At 45.1% G+C, this 22,893-nt stretch overlaps 1 protein-coding gene across 1 annotated transcript in view; it reads right to left on the bottom strand.

The window, feature by feature from the left end:
• Positions 1 to 5,693: 5,693 nt before the first annotated feature.
• LOC126252737 (solute carrier family 22 member 7-like) overlaps positions 5,694 to 22,893 on the bottom strand; it is a 90,733-nt gene continuing 73,533 nt past the window's right edge. Inside the window, exons 8-9 of the mRNA XM_049953640.1 lie at positions 18,428 to 18,615; positions 5,694 to 5,882 (exon numbers count right to left, since the gene is read on the bottom strand). Of these exons, the coding sequence (XP_049809597.1) occupies positions 5,694 to 5,882; positions 18,428 to 18,615 (377 nt within the window). The remainder of the gene's footprint in view (positions 5,883 to 18,427; positions 18,616 to 22,893) is intronic.

Here is a 22,893-nt window from a genome sequence, read left to right as displayed (position 1 = left end):
CTAAATGAGTAAGTTGAAAATTAGGTGGACTGATAAGGTAAGGAATGAGGACTTCCCCTGCAGAATATACGAGGTAAGGAATATATGGAAAACACCGACAAGAAGATGGGACCGGATGGTGGAACATCAAGAAAATAACTTCTATTTGGATCAGAGAGAGTTGTAGAGGGTAAAAAGTGTAGAGGAAGGCAGAGATTGGAAAACGTCCAGCAAATAATTGAGAACGTAGGTTGCAAGTGCTACTCTGAGGTGAAGAGGTTGGCACAGGAGAGGAATTCATGGCGGATCGCATCAAAGCAGTCAGACTGATGACTCAAAAAAAAAAAAAAATAAATAAATAAAAAAAAAATCAGCCCTACACCGTATACACGAACATTCACAAAAAGCTGTCTCAGTGATTTCTCGGGTATTCATTTCCAGGTGAGCCCAAACAACAACTTCTGATAAACTGCCATTTTGTTGCTATGCGTTGTTCAAGTGTCTCCTGGGGTTGACAACATAATTCAGTGACCACGTCATGTACGTAGTAGCAATACTTTACAAACGGAGATGTACCGGTAGTTTCAGCTGAACCTTAAGCTACAGAAACTGCTTAATGAAAATAATGCTAATGAGTGCTATGATGTGTCCGAATATGAATAAATTGTGTGTGTGGTGCACTCAGTATCTCTTACGTTCTGATTCCAGTTTCACATAAATTACAAACTTTACAACTGTGAAAAGACACTATTGTCACTAGCCTACACATGGAAATTTTGTGAATTATCGTTAATAAGAAATATAATCCTAAATATTAATTAACATTCCATAACATAGTGTGTATGTTCGGCAGGATAGCCGAGGGCGCTAATGCGCTGCTTCCTGGACTCGGGTAGGCGCGCCGGCCCCGGATCGAATCCGCCCGGCGGCTTAACGACGCAGGCCTGGATTTGGTTTTTAGGCGGTTTTCCACATCCCACTAGGCGAATTGCGCGCTGTTCCCCACGTCCCGCCTCAGTTACACGGCTCGCAGACATCTGAACACATTCGCACTATTCCATGGATTACACTAGACACAGAGCATTGGGGTACACTAGTTCTGTCCTAGGGGGTAGGGGGTGGCGGTAGAAAGGGCATCCGGCCACCCCTTAAATTAACCCAGCCAAATCCGTTTAACCTTGCCAATCCTGCGTCATTACGGGAAAAAGGCACAAGCAAAAGAAAGAAAGAACACAGTGGTACGTTATGTTTTCATAGGAACCTTAGGAGGTTAGGACACGGTTAAAAAGCAATTCAGACCAATGAAACTGGAGGTTTGACTAAAAATTTCATTTCAGCAAACAACTATTTTTCTCAAAACTTTGTTCCCGTGCTTTGGGCCCTTATGGTTCTCAGTCCCTCAATCAGTGAATCGATAGGACTGAAACACATTGTCACAACACTGTCAATGAAAGCTTGATTCATGCATGGAGGCACGCTCACGGAGCCCAGTGGTTCGTAGCGTCGTATTAACTTCAGAAGAAAGTATAAACCAGCATGCCACAGAGAAGCGCTGCAGTTGAATGCAACTGTACATAACGAAGGGAATGGATACCTGTGACCCGTGGTAAAAATTGCTATTTTGAAGAGTGCGCCGCAGCGCGTAGTGTGAAGCAGTCGCCCTCCGTTTCTGGTGGTGGCGCCACTGTGGCAATCGCAGCTTTGGTGTCTCCCTCTGGTGGGAAAGGTTGCCTGTTCACGTGCATTTAAGGGGAGCTATGAGCTCGCCAGTGGGTCAGTCTTTCGTCCCCAGCTTGCTAGTCTGTCTCTCGTCCGCATTTGCAAGGCACTTAGAGAACTCAGCGAGTGGTCGCCCGGTCGGGGCTTAGTTCCTGCATCTGAGTCTGCGCTTTAGGCCTCCAGTCGAGTTTGCTCAGGCAATGGTCATTGGCGGTTAGATCGATCGATTGGTCGGTCGCGCATTAAATTACACTTGTTTTCTGTGTGAGGTCACCAGCCGTTTTGCTTTGGGGTCGTCCCACCATTCTTCTCTGGTTGCCCACCAGCGGGAAGGTGGTTGTTTATAAATTGGGTGGTCCGTTTTCCATTGTGGAGTAAGGGCAGGTTAGAGCAACCTGCAGTTCGGGTTGTTCGGTAATTCCCTATCAATCTACCGTACGTTAGTAGCTGCCTCTGTCATGTTTGTCGGATTTGGTATGTTAACGAATTTATTGCTTGGAGTGTAACGGCCTAATACCTGAAATATGTTTTGATCCTTGGAAACTTTGATATTATTGCCTATGATCTTGAGAGGCGGTATCTGTGTACTGTAGAGCATCTTAACTATTGTTTGGCCAACCTTGTAGAATTTTACATAAGATTGCATTTCATGGGCTTTTATTTAAATGACCATTTTAGTACATAACGTTGCCACCCTTTCACCGTAAGACTTTTCTTAGAAGTTAAAATCAAGTTGCACTTTCATGTGGCAAGGTTAATATTTTAATTGTTAGTGTTCTGTACCATTTCCATCCCTCCTACGGGGGGTGCATAGTTTGTGTGCTTGTGTAAATTGTTAAAACTCTTGGTTTAAAGTTATCTGGTGTGTTGCAGATTTACACCAGTGTAGTCTTTCAGAGGTTGTTGTGAGCGGTCGTAACTATGGCCGTGACAAAAGGGAGCGGCTAGGTTCTGTGACTGAAAGCTCATACAGTCAAAACTTGTTTCTTTCTGCCTCTGAATAAATTGTAACTTTGATATTTAGAGGGTGCTTTCTGATTACAATTTTAAATCTGTTTCTTTACAAAAAATTCTTTTAGGCACTATTAAAGTGAATAAAATTCCCATTTGTTAAAAGGAATTTGGTTATGATTTCATCAGTTACTCCCTGTCAATTACTTCCATGCTTACATAGTGTGATTAAATATGTTAATGTTCTTGATGAATCGCTAGTAAATGAAATAAATTTTTAAGAATATTCTTTGAAAATAAATCACGGTTCAGCCTGTTTCAAAATAAAGGAAGTAAAAAGCGCTGATATACACTAACAATGAGCAAAGAATGGTAATGACATGCACATAACTTCAATACTCGCGGAATTTTATTACAGTATTGGACAATTTTTTGTCCTTTTTATTATTATTTGCAGCCATCGTCCGTCAAGACTCTACACATTATATCCCTGTTCTTCAGGAACAGCAGTCATAAAACATATAAATAGTTTACAAAAATTTAAAAATACGAAATATGTGCGTCTTTTTTAAATTATTAAAACAAGCTATTTTACATTTCAAATTGTAAATAAAATATTGTTTTTTTTTTTAATTTAAAAAAATGTTTTGAACAGAAGACTTCATTTCACTACAGGTACAGAAACAGTAGGTGAGGGGAAGACTGTTCCCGAAACAATGCGGGAGTGAAGAGGTGGGGAAGAGGGCCCATAGAAGTGGCGAGGAGCTACGAACTCCAGCGCTGACATCGAGAGCAAGAAGAGGATTCTGTGTGGCCGAGCGGTTCTAGGCGCTATAGTCTGGAACCGCGCGACCGCTACGGTCGCAGATTCGAATCCTGCCTCGGGCATGGATGTGTGTGATCTCCTTAGGGTAGTTAGGTTTAACTAGTTCTAAGTTCTAGGGGACTGATGACCTCAGAAGTTAAGTCCCATAGTGCTCAGAGCCATTTGGACCATTTGAAGAGGATTCTGTTAAAAGCTGGAAGGATGGGTAGATCTCTGGGCGAGATTTCCTGAGCACGTTATGGGAGGTGATTAAGTTTTGTTGGAATAGAATGTGGAGAGCATGTAAGTGTAACAGGCGGGGAGGGGGGGCGCAGGGGTGGGGGGAGGGGTAGTGGAGGGGTACAGAGGGCGAGGCGGGTTGCATAGCATTAGAGTAGTTTTGGAGTTAAGTGTTAAAGTTAAAAAATGCGAGGGGAAACTGGTATGAATGCAGACGACGTTAGCGTAAGAGGATTACTCGTCAGAGTAAGGCTTTGTTAGGAGTGCAATATGTAGTTTTAGTCCATTATGAGGTTTTTTTTTCTTTTTTGGATAGCGCAGTAGGTGCGGTTTCCGTGTCAGTTTATTTTGGCATGTAGCATTTACTAAATTTACTCCTGGAAATGGAAAAAAGAACACATTGACACCGGTGTGTCAGACCCACCATACTTGCTCCGGACACTGCGAGAGGGCTGTACAAGCAATGATCACACGCACGGCACAGCGGACACACCAGGAACCGCGGTGTTGGCCGTCGAATGGCGCTAGCTGCGCAGCATTTGTGCACCGCCGCCGTCAGTGTCAGCCAGTTTGCCGTGGCATACGGAGCTCCATCGCAGTCTTTAACACTGGTAGCATGCCGCGACAGCGTGGACGTGAACCGTATGTGCAGTTGACGGACTTTGAGCGAGGGCGTATAGTGGGCATGCGGGAGGCCGGGTGGACGTACCGCCGAATTGCTCAACACGTGGGGCGTGAGGTCTCCACAGTACATCGATGTTGTCGCCAGTGGTCGGCGGAAGGTGCACGTGCCCGTTGACCTGGGACCGGACCGCAGAGACGCACGGATGCACGCCAAGACCGTAGGATCCTACGCAGTGCCGTAGGGGACCGCACCGCCACTTCCCAGCAAATTAGGGACACTGTTGCTCCTGGGGTATCGGCGAGGACCATTCGCAACCGTCTCCATGAAGCTGGGCTACGGTCCCGCACACCGTTAGGCCGTCTTCCGCTCACGCCCCAACATCGTGCAGCCCGCCTCCAGTGGTGTCGCGACAGGCGTGAATGGAGGGACGAATGGAGACGTGTCGTCTTCAGCGATGAGAGTCGCTTCTGCCTTGGTGCCAATGATGGTCGTATGCGTGTTTGGCGCCGTGCAGGTGAGCGCCACAATCAGGACTGCATACGACCGAGGCACACAGGGCCAACACCCGGCATCATGGTGTGGGGAGCGATCTCCTACACTGGCCGTACACCACTGGTGATCGTCGAGGGGACACTGAATAGTGCACGGTACATCCAAACCGTCATCGAACCCATCGTTCTACCATTCCTAGACCGGCAAGGGAACTTGCTGTTCCAACGGGACAATGCACGTCCGCATGTATCCCGTGCCACCCAACGTGCTCTAGAAGGTGTAAGTCAACTACCCTGGCCAGCAAGATCTCCGGATCTGTCCCCCATTGAGCATGTTTGGGACTGGATGAAGCGTCGTCTCACGCGGTCTGCACGTCCAGCACGAACGCTGGTCCAACTGAGGCGCCAGGTGGAAATGGCATGGCAAGCCGTTCCACAGGACCACATCCAGCATCTCTACGATCGTCTCCATGGGAGAATAGCAGCCTGCATTGCTGCGAAAGGTGGATATACACTGTACTAGTGCCGACATTGTGCATGCTCTGTTGCCTGTGTCTATGTGCCTGTGGTTCTGTCAGTGTGATCATGTGATGTATCTGACTCCAGGAATGTGTCAATAAAGTTTCCCCTTCCTGGGACAATGAATTCACGGTGTTCTTATTTCAATTTCCAGGAGTGTATATCGTCCATAAATTATAATCTAATCCAGGTCAGGCTTAATTTTCGTGTTACTGTTTACAGATTAGAAATAGGGCTCGAAGTGCACTGTTATTCGTTCATAGCAGGCCGAGCAAGTCATGTGCACCGTCAGTAAACAGAAGTCGAAGGTTGCCAGCATCGCATTATCATTCCTTCTAAACTAAAAGGAACTTCTGGAACTCCTTTATCCCTTGGCGTACTCTGGTGTCGGTTTGGGTTTCCAGCTCCAGTAGCGCTGTCCTCTGCCAAAGACGGCACCGTCCCTTAACGTCTCCGGCAATCGCTGCAGCGCAGATTCTGGCAGGAACGACACGGAAAACGCCACCACCAAGTTCAGGGCTGCGAGGATGGCGAAGGGAAGTCGCTTGTCGTCCTGTGCAAGGAAAAGATATTTGTAAGTAGTGAGAATGGAAGACGCCAATCACAGATATGTTCGCACGTGAATTATTACGACTCTAAGACCTCCTCGCTAACCACCCAACAGAAAGCCCGCACCAGACTGTAATTACAAAACCTATTAACTGAGCAAAAAAGTGATTGCACCCCTGCACTATCCCCCACATTCAATTAGATTAGATTTACTTTCATTCCAATTGATCCACAGTGAGGAGGTCCTCCCGGATGTAGAACATGTCAGAAAAACAACAATACATCACAAATATTAACAACTCAGACAAATAAACTAATGTACCATTCCACAGGCCCCAAGTGGAATGATCGTCATTTTTTAATGAGCAATATATGAAAGAATTCATTTTACAAATACCAATGCACTGAATGTAATATAAAAAAGTTTTTTTTATTTATTTATAAGGTAATAAACGTATAATACAACTACTATAATACTTATTTACAATGAACACATTACTGCACTGAAATTGTGCACAAGTTATATTGTACTTATATATAATATATACACGCACACAAATCAGTTGGTTCTGCTGAGAAATTCATCAATGGAGTAGTAGGAGTTGTCCACCAATAAATCCTTTAGGCTTCTCTTAAATTGAATTTCATTGGTTGTTAAGCTTTTGAAGGCTACTGGCAAGTTATTGAAAATGTGTGTTCCTGAATAATGCACACCTTTTTGTACAAGACTAAGTGACTTTAAATCCTTGTGAAGATTATTTTTATTTCTAGTATTGATTCCATGAATTGACCTGTTGCTTTGAAAAAGTGATAAATATATTGGGAAACAGTAGTTAGTATCCCTAAACAGGCTTCTGCAGGATGTTCTTGAGTTCACAACACATTTAACTCTTACTGCACGTTTTTGTGCCTGGAAAACTTTAGCTTGGCTTGATGAATTACCCCAAAAAACAATCCCATATGACATTGTGGAATGAAAGTAAGCATAGTATGCCAGCTTTTTCATTTTTATATCACCTATGTCTGACACAATTCGCATTGCAAATAGAGATTTGTTAAGATGCTTCAGCAGTTCTGTGGTGTGCTTTTCCCAGTTGAATTTATTATCAAGCTGTAATCCCAAGAATTTAACACTGTCAACTTCTTCTATCTGCTTGTCATCATATGTTAGGCATATACTCGTGGGACACCCTTTACGAGTTCTGAACTGCGCGTAGTGAGTTTTTTCAAAGTTTAGTGTCAAAGAATTGGCTAGGAACCAGTGATTAACGTCCACAAATATTTTATTAGCCGATTTTTCTAAGACTACACTTGATTTGATATTTATTGCAATGCTTGTATCATCGCCAAACAAAACGAACTTGGCATCTGGTAATGTTACTGATGAAGGGTTGTTGATATACACAAGAAAAAGTAAGGGCCCTAAAATGGAACCTTGTGGGACCCCACATATAATTAGTTCCTAGTTGAATGATGCCTGATAGCTTGATATATGTCTCTTTCCTAATAACACACTTTGTTTCCTGCCAGAGATATAAGATTTGAACTATTTTGCAGCATTTCCTGTTACACTGTAATATTCTAAATTACTTAAAAGGAAATGCCTTTGACAAATCACAAAATATACCAGTTGGCTGCAATTTTTTATCTAATGAATTAAGCACATTTTCACTGTAAGTGTAGATAGCCTTCTCAGTATCAGAACCCTTTAGAAATTCGAACTGTGACTTTGACAGTATGTTATTTGAGATAAGATGGTTATAAAGCCGATTGTACATTAATTTTTCTAAAATTTTTTGAGAATGCTGGCAAATGTGAAATTCGACGGAAATTTGATGCTATTTCTTTATCTCCCTTCTTAAACAGTGGCTTAACTTCAGCATATTTTAACCATTCAGGAATTATTCCACTGATAAACGACTGGTTACACAGATAGCTTAATATGTTACTTAACTTAGAATCATATTCTTTAATTAGCTTTGCTTATATTTCATCACACCCACTAGATATTTTTGATTTTAAAGATTTTATGATGGATATTATTTCTGCTGGGGTAGTGAAGGTCAAATTCATATTATGGAAGTTACTTGAAATGTCTGGTCTGAGGTATTCCGTAGCACCATCTACAGAACCTGACAACCCCATCTTTTGAGTAACAGAAATGAAATGTTTGTTAAAACGTTCTGCGACACTATACGCATCTGTGACCAATGTATCATTTACTCTTAATGCTATTTGTCCCTCTTCATGTCTGGTTCTACTGGTCTCCTCCTTCACTATATCCCATATTGTCTTTATTTTGTTATCTGATATGACTATCTTTTCCTTGTAATATATTTGCTTTGATGTCCATATTACAGTCTTTAATATTTTGCAGTATTTCTTGGAATGTGCTATAGCATCAACATCGGAACTGTTTCAGATTGACAGATACAGTTTTCTTTTTGTTTCACAAGATACCTCTATTCCTTGAGTAATCTGTGGCTTCTTTATAGACTTTGCTCTAACCTTGGTAAGTTTTTGGGGAAAACAGTGTTCGAATAAGGCAAGCACTTTATTAGCAAAAATGTTATATTTTTCATTCATGCCATGAGCACTGCAAACATCAGTCCAGTGAATGTCTGTGAGGAGTGTCCTAAAATAATCAATTTTTGGCTTATTGATTACCATCTTGAGATCAGATTTAACAAATTTTATATCCTATCAGTGTTAACATTTAACAGAAGGAACTGCATGCCATGCTCTGAGAGGCCATTGATTATTGGTTTTGTAATATAATTTTGTTCATTGGACTTATTATAAAGATATTATCAATGGCTGTTTGTGAGCAATTGGCTACCCTAGTGGGAAACTTTACAGTGGAAATTAAGTTGAATGATAGTGTTACTAACTCAAATAAGAGTCTTTAAGGAAATCTACATTGAAATCACCAGCAACCACTATTTCTTTGTTTTTGAGTGTTAAATGGGCCAGTACAGCTTCAAGGTGGTTTACGAACAGATTAAAGTTACCTGCAGGTACTCGATATACACTTAATATTATGAAGAATTTTTTGTGAAATTCTAATTCTGTTGCACATACTTCCATATGTTGTTCTAGGCAAAATTTATCAATGTCTATGTTCTTAAATTTATGACAGTTCGTGATGAATGTCGCAACTCCTCCTTTCTCCATTTCTGATCTGCAAAAGTGAGATGCTAACCTAAACCCTGTAACACTTAAAAGTTCTATACCAGTGGTCACAGGATGTTCAGAGAGGCAGATTATGTCAGCTGGGTTTGAAGACTCTAATTCATCTATGCAGATAATTAATTCATTAATTGTATTTCTTAGTCCTCGGATATTTTGATGCAATAAAGATAGCTGACATTTCACATTGACTGAGTTAAAATTGGATAGAGTTAAAATATCTGCTGACTGCTGAAAATTCTTAACCAATGGCTGTTTATGCTGATGTAATAAGCTAGAATTATGTTTTTTGGTTTCTTTCTCAAACTGGTTTGTCTCAGTCCTAACCTCTCTTAAAATTTGGTTTCTTTCTGACCACACTGCCCTAAAAAAGGGTCTTTTCTGAACCTTGTAACCACTGGTATTTTATCACTCATGACAGTGCCTCCCCCCTTTAACTTTCCTGCTATTTCCCCAGCCAGTTTACCCTTACCCTTCCTGTTGAGGTGAAGGCCATGCCTATAATATCCCACCTACTGATAGAATCAACAGGAACCACACCAATGTGTGACCCTGCACCAGACATAAGCAACTGTTTCAACTCCTAATTAACTCTCTTGACAGAAGAGTTCAAATGAGGTCGGTCATGGCGCCCAAGAACAGATACAAACTCAACACTAGTATGCTTCGATGCTGATGCAATCTTTGCCAGGTCACACTCTATACTGTAACCAGGATCTCTGTGAATACTATTACCTGCCCAACCCACTATAACCACGCTGTCTTTCTTAGTGAACTCTTTGCAAAGTGATCCTAAATCCTCTGTCACGTGCTCCAGACCAGCACTAGGTTAAAAAAAAATTGGTGACCTGGTATTCTGACCCTAGTTCATCCTGCAAAAGTTGGCCAACACCTCTTCCATGGGAACTATCTAACAGCAACTCTTTCTTTCTCTTTCTCTCTGCTTACCCTACTTTCTTACTTTTCAATTTGCTGCTGAAAGTTTGTTGTGCCCTGTCTACACCTGCAACTGCTTGAGGCTCGCCAGTTTCTAACTGAAGAAAAAGGTCAAATCTATTTTCCACATTCACCACGAAGCTGTCAGATAAAGTTCTAGGCCTGACCATGACCATGATCTGGCCATGATCTGACCTACAGTCTGCTATGCCAGTGTTGCATGGATGTACTGTCCACCAACGTCCTACTACTCCCTCTAAATCCTTGAGCGTCATGCACTCTGTTCTGACTTTCAACATCTGTTTAGTTTCCCTCATGTGGATCCTTTACCCCCTCATCAAATTCGCACCTCTCCTAACATACAATAAACACCTAATCAGATCCTACACTATCTGAAAACTCGACTTCAGCATTTGTATACTCTCTAATTTGAAATCTTGCTACGCCTTCGCACCTACATCGACATGCAGTTCAGTCCATACAAACAGGAGCTACTTTGAAGATATCTGAACCAATAATAGGACATATTTGCAATTTTAGGAGATGATAAATACCATTGAGAGATCACATACATACATTCACACAAACTCCTCACAGCAAATGCTGGAAGTGTCCTTCACCAGCATAGATGTACGAGTGCACTCTTTTCGCCGTATTCCGTGGCATTGTGTGAAGCGTATTCTCAGCAGTGTTGTTTATTTCGTGTGTCCTGGCCTGACGAAGTTATGCTGTTGTGCGTGGTCTGTGGCTGTACACTCAGCTTTTAGGATACCGCCACAAGCACGGGAGAGAGAGTGGGGTGGGGGGGGGGGGAGGCGGTTGTTGGGTCATCATGGACACTTGTTACAAGTTACATGGGAGCGCTAGGCGTGCGGCACGCTGCTCCATCCTGTAATTAAGCTTTTATGTAAGTTCGATGTCATCCAGCTGCTCCACAAATGTATTGAAGATGTCCGTATAAACTGTAGAGTCTTCAGTCATATCAAAGAAAATGGGGCCATCACTCCTGGAAGCTGACACTGACCTTTTCATCATGCAGTGGTGTTTCGTGGATGATATGGGGGTTAACACCAGTTAACGCGTGTTGATGTAGCCTGGAAGATGCAACCATGCCTCGTCTATAAAGTAAGGTATGCAGAGGCTGTTGAATAAGAAATCCCTGAAACCACATTCACGTGCAACAGAGTCAAATTTCTACGTTCTGTCGCGTGACTTCTATAAGGTAACGAGCTGCAGAAGTTCATCACGAGTCTGACTTATACTGCGCGCGGTATTTTTATTTTTAAGCCAGAGCACAATATCCGCTTTCCTGGTGTTTGTACTTCGCGTTTTTTACAGCTGAATGATAACAGGCATGGTAATTACAATGACCGACTTCGAAACAACGTATGACAAGAATTGTCCAGTGAACCACTTTGAAACTGACAACGTTCTTTGCTAATGGTAGTCACTGCTGTTGTTCTTACACCCAATTATAAGTTTACTATCAACAACAAAACCAGAAAAAGAAAATAACTGCATCTCATCAACCACTAACAAATATTATGTTAAATTTAAATGTGCTGTTTAACATGAAGTCGTTTGATTCTTTTATTTGCTGAAATACTTTTATGTACAGGTCCTGTTTCACATACCTCTATTATTTGGACTTATTCCTAAGTAATGTTCTACCACATATAACAGGATTTACATGTCTGATGATATGTACATCATAAATATTGCTTCAAAACTGACTGGTTAATTAATGAGTGTGTTGAGTAAGCAATTGCACTGTATTAATTCTGAATTGAGGCAAAATTACACAACTTACAGTTGGCCATGTGTTAATTTCATATACAAAGCTGTATATTTACCTACTAAAATGTACTTTAAACAACGACAATGATTAGCTTGATTGTTATATTTATGGATGCAGCGAATATTATCGAGAGGTTTGTTACTGTTTATGATTATGAGCAGGCAACTTCATTGTATACTAAGATAAACAGGTGCTGCAAAGATGTAATAACTGCCAAAGAAAATAAATTGCTGCTAACCTTTCCTACCTTACCAGACACTGAGTCCAAAGATTAAAACAAAAAATGTCACCTGCTTGTAACAGGAATTTCTTTGACCAAGACAATTTGACACTTAGCCAACTGTCATTCAGTCAAGATGGTATACTCAGTAATGAAACAAAGCAGTAGGCTCTGCCAGAAATATCGAAACTTTAACAATGTGACTAATAGTGTATTTTAATGTGTCAGTACGCCATCTTAGGCAATTTATAAGACTTGTAAGTAAGCATTATAAATATGGATTCTTATACGGTTACACCACTTGTTATGTATTTCACTCTTATTGTCTAATCTGCTCTCAGAAAACACTTGATAATAGCACTTTGAAGTCGAAATCATGATTGTGTAAGTGTAACTGTAACACTGTAAATAAACACGATTCTAATGGCGGTACTGACTTTAAAGAAGTACACTCCTGGAAATTGAAATAAGAACACCGTGAATTCATTGTCCCAGGAAGGGGAAACTTTATTGACACATTCCTGGGGTCAGATACATCACATGATCACACTGACAGAACCACAGGCACATAGACACAGGCAACAGAGCATGCACAATGTCGGCACTAGTACAGTGTATATCCACCTTTCGCAGCAATGCAGGCTGCTATTCTCCCATGGAGACGATCGTAGAGATGCTGGATGTAGTCCTGTGGAACGGCTTGCCATGCCATTTCCACCTGGCGCCTCAGTTGGACCAGCGTTCGTGCTGGACGTGCAGACCGCGTGAGACGACGCTTCATCCAGTCCCAAACATGCTCAATGGGGGACAGATCCGGAGATCTTGCTGGCCAGGGTAGTTGACTTACACCTTCTAGAGCACGTTGGGTGGCACGGGATACATGCGGACGTGCATTGTCCTGTTGGAACAGCAAGTTCTCTTGCCGGTCTAGGAATGGTAGAACGATGGGTTCGATGACGGTTTGGATGTACCGTGCACTATTCAGTGTCCCCTCGACGATCACCAGTGGTGTACGGCCAGTGTAGGAGATCGCTCCCCACACCATGATGCCGGGTGTTGGCCCTGTGTGCCTCGGTCGTATGCAGTCCTGATTGTGGCGCTCACCTGCACGGCGCCAAACACGCATACGACCATCATTGGCACCAAGGCAGAAGCGACTCTCATCGCTGAAGACGACACGTCTCCATTCGTCCCTCCATTCACGCCTGTCGCGACACCACTGGAGGCGGGCTGCACGATGTTGGGGCGTGAGCGGAAGACGGCCTAACGGTGTGCGGGACCGTAGCCCAGCTTCATGGAGACGGTTGCGAATGGTCCTCGCCGATACCCCAGGAGCAACAGTGTCCCTAATTTGCTGGGAAGTGGCGGTGCGGTCCCCTACGGCACTGCGTAGGATCCTACGGTCTTGGCGTGCATCCGTGCGTCGCTGCGGTCCGGTCCCAGGTCGACGGGCACGTGCACCTTCCGCCGACCACTGGCGACAACATCGATGTACTGTGGAGACCTCACGCCCCACGTGTTGAGCAATTCGGCGGTACGTCCACCCGGCCTCCCGCATGCCCACTATACGCCCTCGCTCAAAGTCCGTCAACTGCACATACGGTTCACGTCCACGCTGTCGCGGCATGCTACCAGTGTTAAAGACTGCGATGGAGCTCCGTATGCCACGGCAAACTGGCTGACACTGACGGCGGCGGTGCACAAATGCTGCGCAGCTAGCGCCATTCGACGGCCAACACCGCGGTTCCTGGTGTGTCCGCTGTGCCGTGCGTGTGATCATTGCTTGTACAGCCCTCTCGCAGTGTCCGGAGCAAGTATGGTGGGTCTGACACACCGGTGTCAATGTGTTCTTTTTTCCATTTCCAGGAGTGTATATTACGACTCTGGCTCCACACTATGAAAAAATTATTATATGCATGTTACACACAGCTACGTAGATCTTGATGTCAACGAGAGAATGACCTATTTCCACTATTACTAAACAAATCCACAAGCAGTTATAAATTATTTATTGGCCATTCCATATAAGGGTGCTAAAACAAATACCCAGTAGGTGTAGTTTTAGTGATGGTGTTCTAAGAGCTGCAGTGAAGGTTGTACACGTTGCTGGACGGTGAAACATCGTAGGTACGTCCATTAATCGTTGAGCCTGTAAAGCATGCTGAAAAAAATAATACCCGTAGTTGTACTTGCTGCTACCAGTTGAAAATATGGCACTGTAAACAGTCAGAATGTGAAATGTCTGATGTTTTGACGTCAGTATGGTGTACGTCACTAGGCGATACGTTTTGATTTCTTTTATGAAGTTACTGTTGGTGTAAAGGGTGTATGAAACGCAATGGCCGTTGAGAAAAAGACGTACACTGCTGGCAAAGCTGTTTTATCACAACGACAGCAACAACATCGCTGCAGGGTGGGTATATCGCCGACAGGAACAACTGCGAAGAGGCCCCATGATATTATATGGGCTAAGAAATACGATCAATTAACCTGAAGAAACAGGTGAACAATGGTGGTGCAGATGGGAAAGGGAAGCAGCCCATTCCCATGGCAGTTGTTGATGAAGTGCAGCACTCGCTTTAAAATTTGCATCCACCGCTCAAGTTATCACAGAAAGTGTCTCTTTCCTGGTCATTGTTCTAAAGATTTTCACTGGTACCCCTACGAGATTCAGAATGTGCACAAAATGAAGATCCAAGATAGGCTACAATGCCGTGACTTCGCCTTTCGTTTTGTGGCACGCACAGGACTGGATGACATGGGGCTGGGGAATATTCTTTGGATGGACGAAGCACATTTTACCCTTCTTTTTCTGGACCTACATCACATTCTGGCTGCTCTATATTTTCACCTGTGGCGGAAAGTGAAACTTTTTTTTAGCACACCCCGCGAGCGCACCAGCTAATGGATATACGTACGATGTTTCAACGTCCTGTGATGTGTATAGCCAGCACTGCAGCGCTAGGAACACTGCCAGTTTAGTTACGACCACCAAGTATTTCCCCAAATGTACAGAATTTCAATACAGCTGAACTATCAGGGGCTGTACAAACAACTCTCTGACCTTCAGGAAAATAGAATACTCCGAGGATCGTAAATAATGTTTCATTTTCCATCCCATCCAGGGCAATATGACAGGTTTTAATTCTACCTTGTCAGATGTGGTCCTTATTTTTTACGCTGGTTTATGAAAAGTATCAACGAGAGAGAAATACGTCTAAGAGAAAAATACAGATATTTTTTTGGAATTTATCCGTCGTATTGGAACTACACTCCTGGAAATGGAAAAAAGAACACATTGACACCGGTGTGTCAGACCCACCATACTTGCTCCGGACACTGCGAGAGGGCTGTACAAGCAATGATCACACGCACGGCACAGCGGACACACCAGGACCCGCGGTGTTGGCCGTCGAATGGCGCTAGCTGCGCAGCATTTGTGCACCGCCGCCGTCAGTGTCAGCCAGTTTGCCGTGGCATACGGAGCTCCATCGCAGTCTTTAACACTGGTAGCATGCCGCGACAGCGTGGACGTGAACCGTATGTGCAGTTGACGGACTTTGAGCGAGGGCGTATAGTGGGCATGCGGGAGGCCGGGTGGACGTACCGCCGAATTGCTCAACAGGTGGGGCGTGAGGTCTCCACAGTACATCGATGTAGTCGCCAGCGGTCGGCGGAAGGTGCACGTGCCCGTCGACCTGGGACCGGACCGCAGCGACGCACGGATGCACGCCAAGACCGTAGGATCCTACGCAGTGCCGTAGGGGACCGCACCGCCACTTCCCAGCAAATTAGGGCACTGTTGCTCCTGGGGTACCGGCGAGGACCATTCGCAACCGTCTCCATGAAGCTGGGCTACGGTCCCGCACACCGTTAGGCCGTCTTCCGCTCACGCCCCAACATCGTGCAGCCCGCCTCCAGTGGTGTCGCGACAGGCGTGAATGGAGGGACGAATGGAGACGTGTCGTCTTCAGCGATGAGAGTCGCTTCTGCCTTGGTGCCAATGATGGTCGTATGCGTGTTTGGCGCCGTGCAGGTGAGCGCCACAATCAGGACTGCATACGACCGAGGCACACAGGGCCAACACCCGGCATCATGGTGTGGGGAGCGATCTCCTACACTGGCCGTACACCACTGGTGATCGTCGAGGGGACACTGAATAGTGCACGGTACATCCAAACCGTCATCGAACCCATCGTTCTACCATTCCTAGACCGGCAAGGGAACTTGCTGTTCCAACAGGACAATGCACGTCCGCATGTATCCCGTGCCACCCAACGTGCTCTAGAAGGTGTAAGTCAACTACCCTGGCCAGCAAGATCTCCGGATCTGTCCCCCATTGAGCATGTTTGGGACTGGATGAAGCGTCGTCTCACGCGGTCTGCACGTCCAGCACGAACGCTGGTCCAACTGAGGCGCCAGGTGGAAATGGCATGGCAAGCCGTTCCACAGGACTACATCCAGCATCTCTACGATCGTCTCCATGGGAGAATAGCAGCCTGCATTGCTGCGAAAGGTGGATATACACTGTACTAGTGCCGACATTGTGCATGCTCTGTAGCGTGTGTCTATGTGCCTGTGGTTCTGTCAGTGTGATCATGTGATGTATCTGACCCCAGGAATGTGTCAATAAAGTTTCCCCTTCCTGGGACAATGAATTCACGGTGTTCTTATTTCAATTTCCAGGAGTGGATAATCCAAACTTTTACAGTTTTTGTCTCAAATTCGTAATTATACTGGTTGAAAATTTACAACAAAGTGATTTCTGAGACATATTCGATCTGTCGTTTTGATTTCTTCACATTTTGTATTAGGTTCATTGTCAATGGAGACCATTGTTTACCTCATGTTAAGGGAATGTAAGCGATAATAATTGCATCAATCTGCTATATCTATATTTATATGAACATCCCAAAACGATATTGTGGTGTCACTCTCTCCTGCTACAGTTTAGAATGGCGCTCCGGCAGAATTACTGCCGATACATCTCGGTATGAACTTGAATACAGTATATCTGATTTTAACGCAATGTTCTTTTTTTTCACGAGATTTACACTATCCTACCAAAAGTATTCCATCACCTATAAGTGGAAGTTAATAATGGATGTGTCCTCCCTTCACCCTTTCCAATGAGGACACTTTCAATGAGTAGTTTGAACGTATGTGGAGGAATGGCAACCCATCCTTCCTCAATAGCCGAAACCAGAGAAGATCTGGAGCGAAGTCGAAGAACTATCAGATTCCAAAAGTGTTCTGTTGAATTTAGGTCTGGACTTTGGGCAGGCCAGTCCATTTCAGGAATGAATATCTACAAACCATTGCTTCACAGACATTGGTTTATGACAAGGTGATTTGTCATGTTGATCCAGTCATTGTTTCTGAACTGTTGCGCTACTGTACACCGTATATAATGGTGTAAAGTGTGTTCATATCCTTTTGCCTTTACCGTTTCCTTAAACGCAGTAAGGGGACCACACCATAACCCCAGAACCCCCCCCCCCCACCATGTGGTAGCACCACCTCCTCCATACTTCAGTGTTGGCATTAGACATTGACGGCAGATAATGTTCTCGAGGCATTTGCCAAACCCGAACCCTCCCATCGGATGGTCACAGGGTATAGCGTGATTCACCACTCCAAATTACACGTCTGCAGTCATCCAGTGTCCAGTGGCGTCATTCTTTACACCACGTCAAGTGTCGCTTAGAACTGATTACATAAATGGATGGATTATGAACACCTGTTCGATAACTGTATTCCATTCTTTTGACTCCATATGTACCGTCAATGTGCTAGCTGAATTGCTGAAATCACTTTTTGAGTCCCCAGTCAGTACGTCCACCGATTTCTTTCGACCACACTCCATAATGCTCGATGGTCCCTGTCCATCAGTATATGATGTCTGATCTGTCTGATTTTGGTTTAACTGTGATCGTTCCTTCGCGTTTCCACTTCACAATCACATCACCAACAGTCAACATAGGCAGCTTTAGAGGAGTTGAAATGTCCCTGATGATACGCTACTCAGGTAATAGCCAATGACTGTCCACAATCGAAGCACTGAACTCTTCTGAAAGTCAAATTCAGCTGTTACTGTTTCTCTACTGACAACACAAGACTCCTCGCCTCGTTTTATATTGGCGCGTCTGCTTCTCGTGACATCTAGGGGTCAATTTCGCATTACAGAGGGAGTGTCCCGAAAGTTCAGATAGTGTGTGTCGGAGGAACTAATGTTGTACTTGACGCTTCTTCGATCATGTGCTCTCAAAATTTTAACGTACCTCTGTATGGTCCAAAACATCTCTCCTGCAGCGTCTGCTACTGAATTTGGATGAACAACCTTGTAATCGAGCAGTAAGGCTTGTTTTTCCACCTACTGATGTGCAACATCTTACATTTCACGTACCATCAAAGCCAGGTAGGGCAGCGAAGACATGACAACCCCGGCGACTGCCCACTCGACACTCGTGGCGATCTGCCGGAGACACGTGGGGTGCACCTCGATGCTCTGCAGGTTCGCCATGCCCACGTTGGCAACGGTGCTGAACTGCATCAGCATGGTCGCCATCACGATGGCCGCACCCGCGACGTGCGCTGCACAAAACGGGAATTTTTGTATGTTCAGTTCTGAGGAAGAGACATACATTTACTTGCCAGCAATAGATTGAGCTACCGTATTAACATTTTGATCTTTCCCTGGACCAGCGATTTAACAGAAACACCACAACCTTACTCTAACAGAGTGGAAGATACACTCCTGGAAATGGAAAAAAGAACACATTGACACCGGTGTGTCAGACCCACCATACTTGCTCCGGACACTGCGAGAGGGCTGTACAAGCAATAATCACACGCACGGCACAGCGGACACACCAGGAACCGCGGTGTTGGCCGTCGAATGGCGCTAGCTGCGCAGCATTTGTGCACCGCCGCCGTCAGTGTCAGCCAGTTTGCCGTGGCATACGGAGCTCCATCGCAGTCTTTAACACTGGTAGCATGCCGCGACAGCGTGGACGTGAACCGTATGTGCAGTTGACGGACTTTGAGCGAGGGCGTATAGTGGGCATGCGGGAGGCCGGGTGGACGTACCGCCGAATTGCTCAACACGTGGGGCGTGAGGTCTCCACAGTACATCGATGTTGTCGCCAGTGGTCGGCGGAAGGTGCACGTGCCCGTCGACCTGGGACCGGACCGCAGCGACGCACGGATGCACGCCAAGACCGTAGGATCCTACGCAGTGCCGTAGGGGACCGCACCGCCACTTCCCAGCAAATTAGGGACACTGTTGCTCCTGGGGTATCGGCGAGGACCATTCGCAACCGTCTCCATGAAGCTGGGCTACGGTACCGCACACCGTTAGGCCGTCTTCCGCTCACGCCCCAACATCGTGCAGCCCGCCTCCAGTGGTGTCGCGACAGGCGTGAATGGAGGGACGAATGGAGACGTGTCGTCTTCAGCGATGAGAGTCGCTTCTGCCTTGGTGCCAATGATGGTCGTATGCGTGTTTGGCGCCGTGCAGGTGAGCGCCGCAATCAGGACTGCATACGACCGAGGCACACAGGGCCAACACCCGGCATCATGGTGTGGGGAGCGATCTCCTACACTGGCCGTACACCACTGGTGATCGTCGAGGGGACACTGAATAGTGCACGGTACATCCAAACCGTCATCGAACCCATCGTTCTACCATTCCTAGACCGGCAAGGGAACTTGCTGTTCCAACAGGACAATGCACGTCCGCATGTATCCCGTGCCACCCAACGTGCTCTAAAAGGTGTAAGTCAACTACCCTGGCCAGCAAGATCTCCGGATCTGTCCCCCATTGAGCATGTTTGGGACTGGATGAAGCGTCGTCTCACGCGGTCTGCACGTCCAGCATGAACGCTGGTCCAACTGAGGCGCCAGGTGGAAATGGCATGGCAAGCCGTTCCACAGGACTACATCCAGCATCTCTACGATCGTCTCCATGGGAGAATAGCAGCCTGCATTGCTACGAAAGGTGGATATACACTGTACTAGTGCCGACATTGTGCATGCTCTGTTGCCTGTGTCTATGTGCCTGTGGTTCTGTCAGTGTGATCATGTGATGTATCTGACCCCAGGAATGTGTCAATAAAGTTTCCCCTTCCTGGGACAATGAATTCACGGTGTTCTTATTTCAATTTCCAGGAGTGTAGATTATGTGCTCCATTTGTCTGTGAATTTTGCAAACTTTGTTGGTGCAGTTTCGGTTTTAGCTTTTTGTGTTACTGTACTTCTGAGGTAGACATGTAAATCCAGCCTGACATGCACATACATAGGTGTGAAGAAACAGCTGATAAAAAAACCCATCCTGTAATTCGTGATACATGCAACTCCTTTTGACCCTTTACTTCATTTTTATACAGCTTTCAGACATACGTTCATAATTTAATGGCAACAGTTGAAATTTGATCAGTATGGTTTTGTTAATCAAATTTCAAATCCAGGATTCCATTTTCTCTTAAATGCCTGGATTCCTGTGTTGATATAATACACCTCTTCTTAAACCAGTTTGTTCGAAATTGCTCAATATTTTTGTTTACATTTACATTATATTCTGTCTGGGTTATTGACAGTCATAGTATTATATTTCTGTGTGAACAGTTTACGCTAAAACCTAAAATCAAAGCTAGTGCACCATTTTACTTCTCCTTTTTTTACTTCAACCATTTTCGCTCTTGCTAAGTGAAACTACAGTTACTTCATGTTTTTAAAAGCTCCAAACGCTGAGTAACAAGGACTTAAAGGTACCATAATTACCTTAAAATAAATAGTGTGTTCATTGGACTAGGCAATTAATTGATAAGTATACAACCCATAAATTTCTTATACTTGTATCGCAACACATCATGCAATTTAACAATAATGACTGGAAGATACTATCCTTAAATGCATATCTGACAAGTGTTTGGTACATTGCGAATAAATCAACCTATGATCGAATAATGTATCAATACTATAAATTCTGCACATATTCTAAACAATTTTCAATATTAAAAAAAAGATACAAAGGCATCAATAGTAACATTTATTCCTTGTAATCTTTTTGTGTGGTTCTGTCATATGTTATCACAATTTTTCGTTTCAGCACACACAGTAATAATGTGTGTCTATAAAGCTAATTACTTACTGTGATATAACATATAACGCATGTTTTGCATCTTCTGACAGTAAATAGTCTTAGTACACACCTGGAAATTGAAATAAGAACACCGTGAATTCATTGTCCCAGGAAGGGGAAACTTTATTGACACATTCCTGGGGTCAGATACATCACATGATCACACTGACAGAACCACAGGCACATAGACACAGGCAGCAGAGCATGCACAATGTCGGCACTAGTACAGTGTATATCCACCTTTCGCAGCAATGCAGGCTGCTATTCTCCCATGGAGACGATCGTAGAGATGCTGGATGTAGTCCTGTGGAACGGCTTGCCATGCCATTTCCACCTGGCGCCTCAGTTGGACCAGCGTTCGTGCTGGACGTGCAGACCGCGTGAGACGACGCTTCATCCAGTCCCAAACATGCTCAATGGGGGACAGATCCGGAGATCTTGCTGGCCAGGGTAGTTGACTTACACCTTCTAGAGCACGTTGGGTGGCACGGGATACATGCGGACGTGCATTGTCCTGTTGGAACAGCAATTTCCCTTGCCGGTCTAGGAATGGTAGAACGATGGGTTCGATGACGGTTTGGATGTACCGTGCACTATTCAGTGTCCCCTCGATGATCACCAGTGGTGTACGGCCAGTGTAGGAGATTGCTCCCCACACCATGATGCCGGGTGTTGGCCCTGTGTGCCTCGGTCGTATGCAGTCCTGATTGTGGCGCCCACCTGCACGGCGCCAAACACGCATACGACCATCATTGGCACCAAGGCAGAAGCGAATCTCATCGCTGAAGACGACACGTCTCCATTCGTCCCTCCATTCACGCCTGTCGCGACACCACTGGAGGCGGGCTGCACGATGTTGGGGCGTGAGCGGAAGACGGCCTAACGGTGTGCGGGACCGTAGCCCAGCTTCATGGAGACGGTTGCGAATGGTCCTCGCCGATACCCCAGGAGCAACAGTGTCCCTAATTTGCTGGGAAGTGGCGGTGCGGTCCCCTACGGCACTGCGTAGGATCCTACGGTCTTGGCGTGCATCCGTGCGTCGCTGCGGTCCGGTCCCAGGTCGACGGGCACGTGCACCTTCCGCCGACCACTGGCGACAACATCGATGTACTGTGGAGACCTCACGCCCCACGTGTTGAGCAATTCGGCGGTACGTCCACCCGGCCTCCCGCATGCCCACTATATGCCCTCGCTCAAAGTCCGTCAACTGCACATACGGTTCACGTCCACGCTGTCGAGGCATGCTACCAGTGTTAAAGACTGCGATGGAGTTCCGTATGCCACGGCAAACTGGCTGACACTGACGGCGGCGGTGCACAAATGCTGCGCAGCTAGCGCCATTCGACGGCCAACACCGCGGTTCCTGGTGTGTCCGCTGTGCCGTGCGTGTGATCATTGCTTGTACAGCCCTCTCGCAGTGTCCGGAGCAAGTATGGTGGGTCTGACACACCGGTGTCAATGTGTTCTTTTTTCCATTTCCAGGAGTGTATTTCTGTTTAAGTGAAGCCTCAAAGAAAATGGGTTCCAATTTTCAGATGTTATCTGATAAAATTGATTAATTTTGAGTATTCACCTAAGATGACTGTCATAGCAAATTGAGTGGGGTAGTTCAGATTTTCAAACAGATGCATATTACAAGAAATCTTCATTTTATTATATGTCGTCATTTACTCTTCGTTACTACCAAAATAGTGCTTAATTTGTAAAGTTAGTTTGTTCATCTCTTGTAA

This window comes from Schistocerca nitens, chromosome 4 (genome assembly GCF_023898315.1).
Source record: "Schistocerca nitens isolate TAMUIC-IGC-003100 chromosome 4, iqSchNite1.1, whole genome shotgun sequence".
NCBI classification, from domain to species: Eukaryota; Metazoa; Arthropoda; class Insecta; order Orthoptera; family Acrididae; genus Schistocerca; species Schistocerca nitens.
Note: the sequence above shows the minus strand (reverse complement) of the source record. Positions and strands in the feature narration are given on the sequence as shown.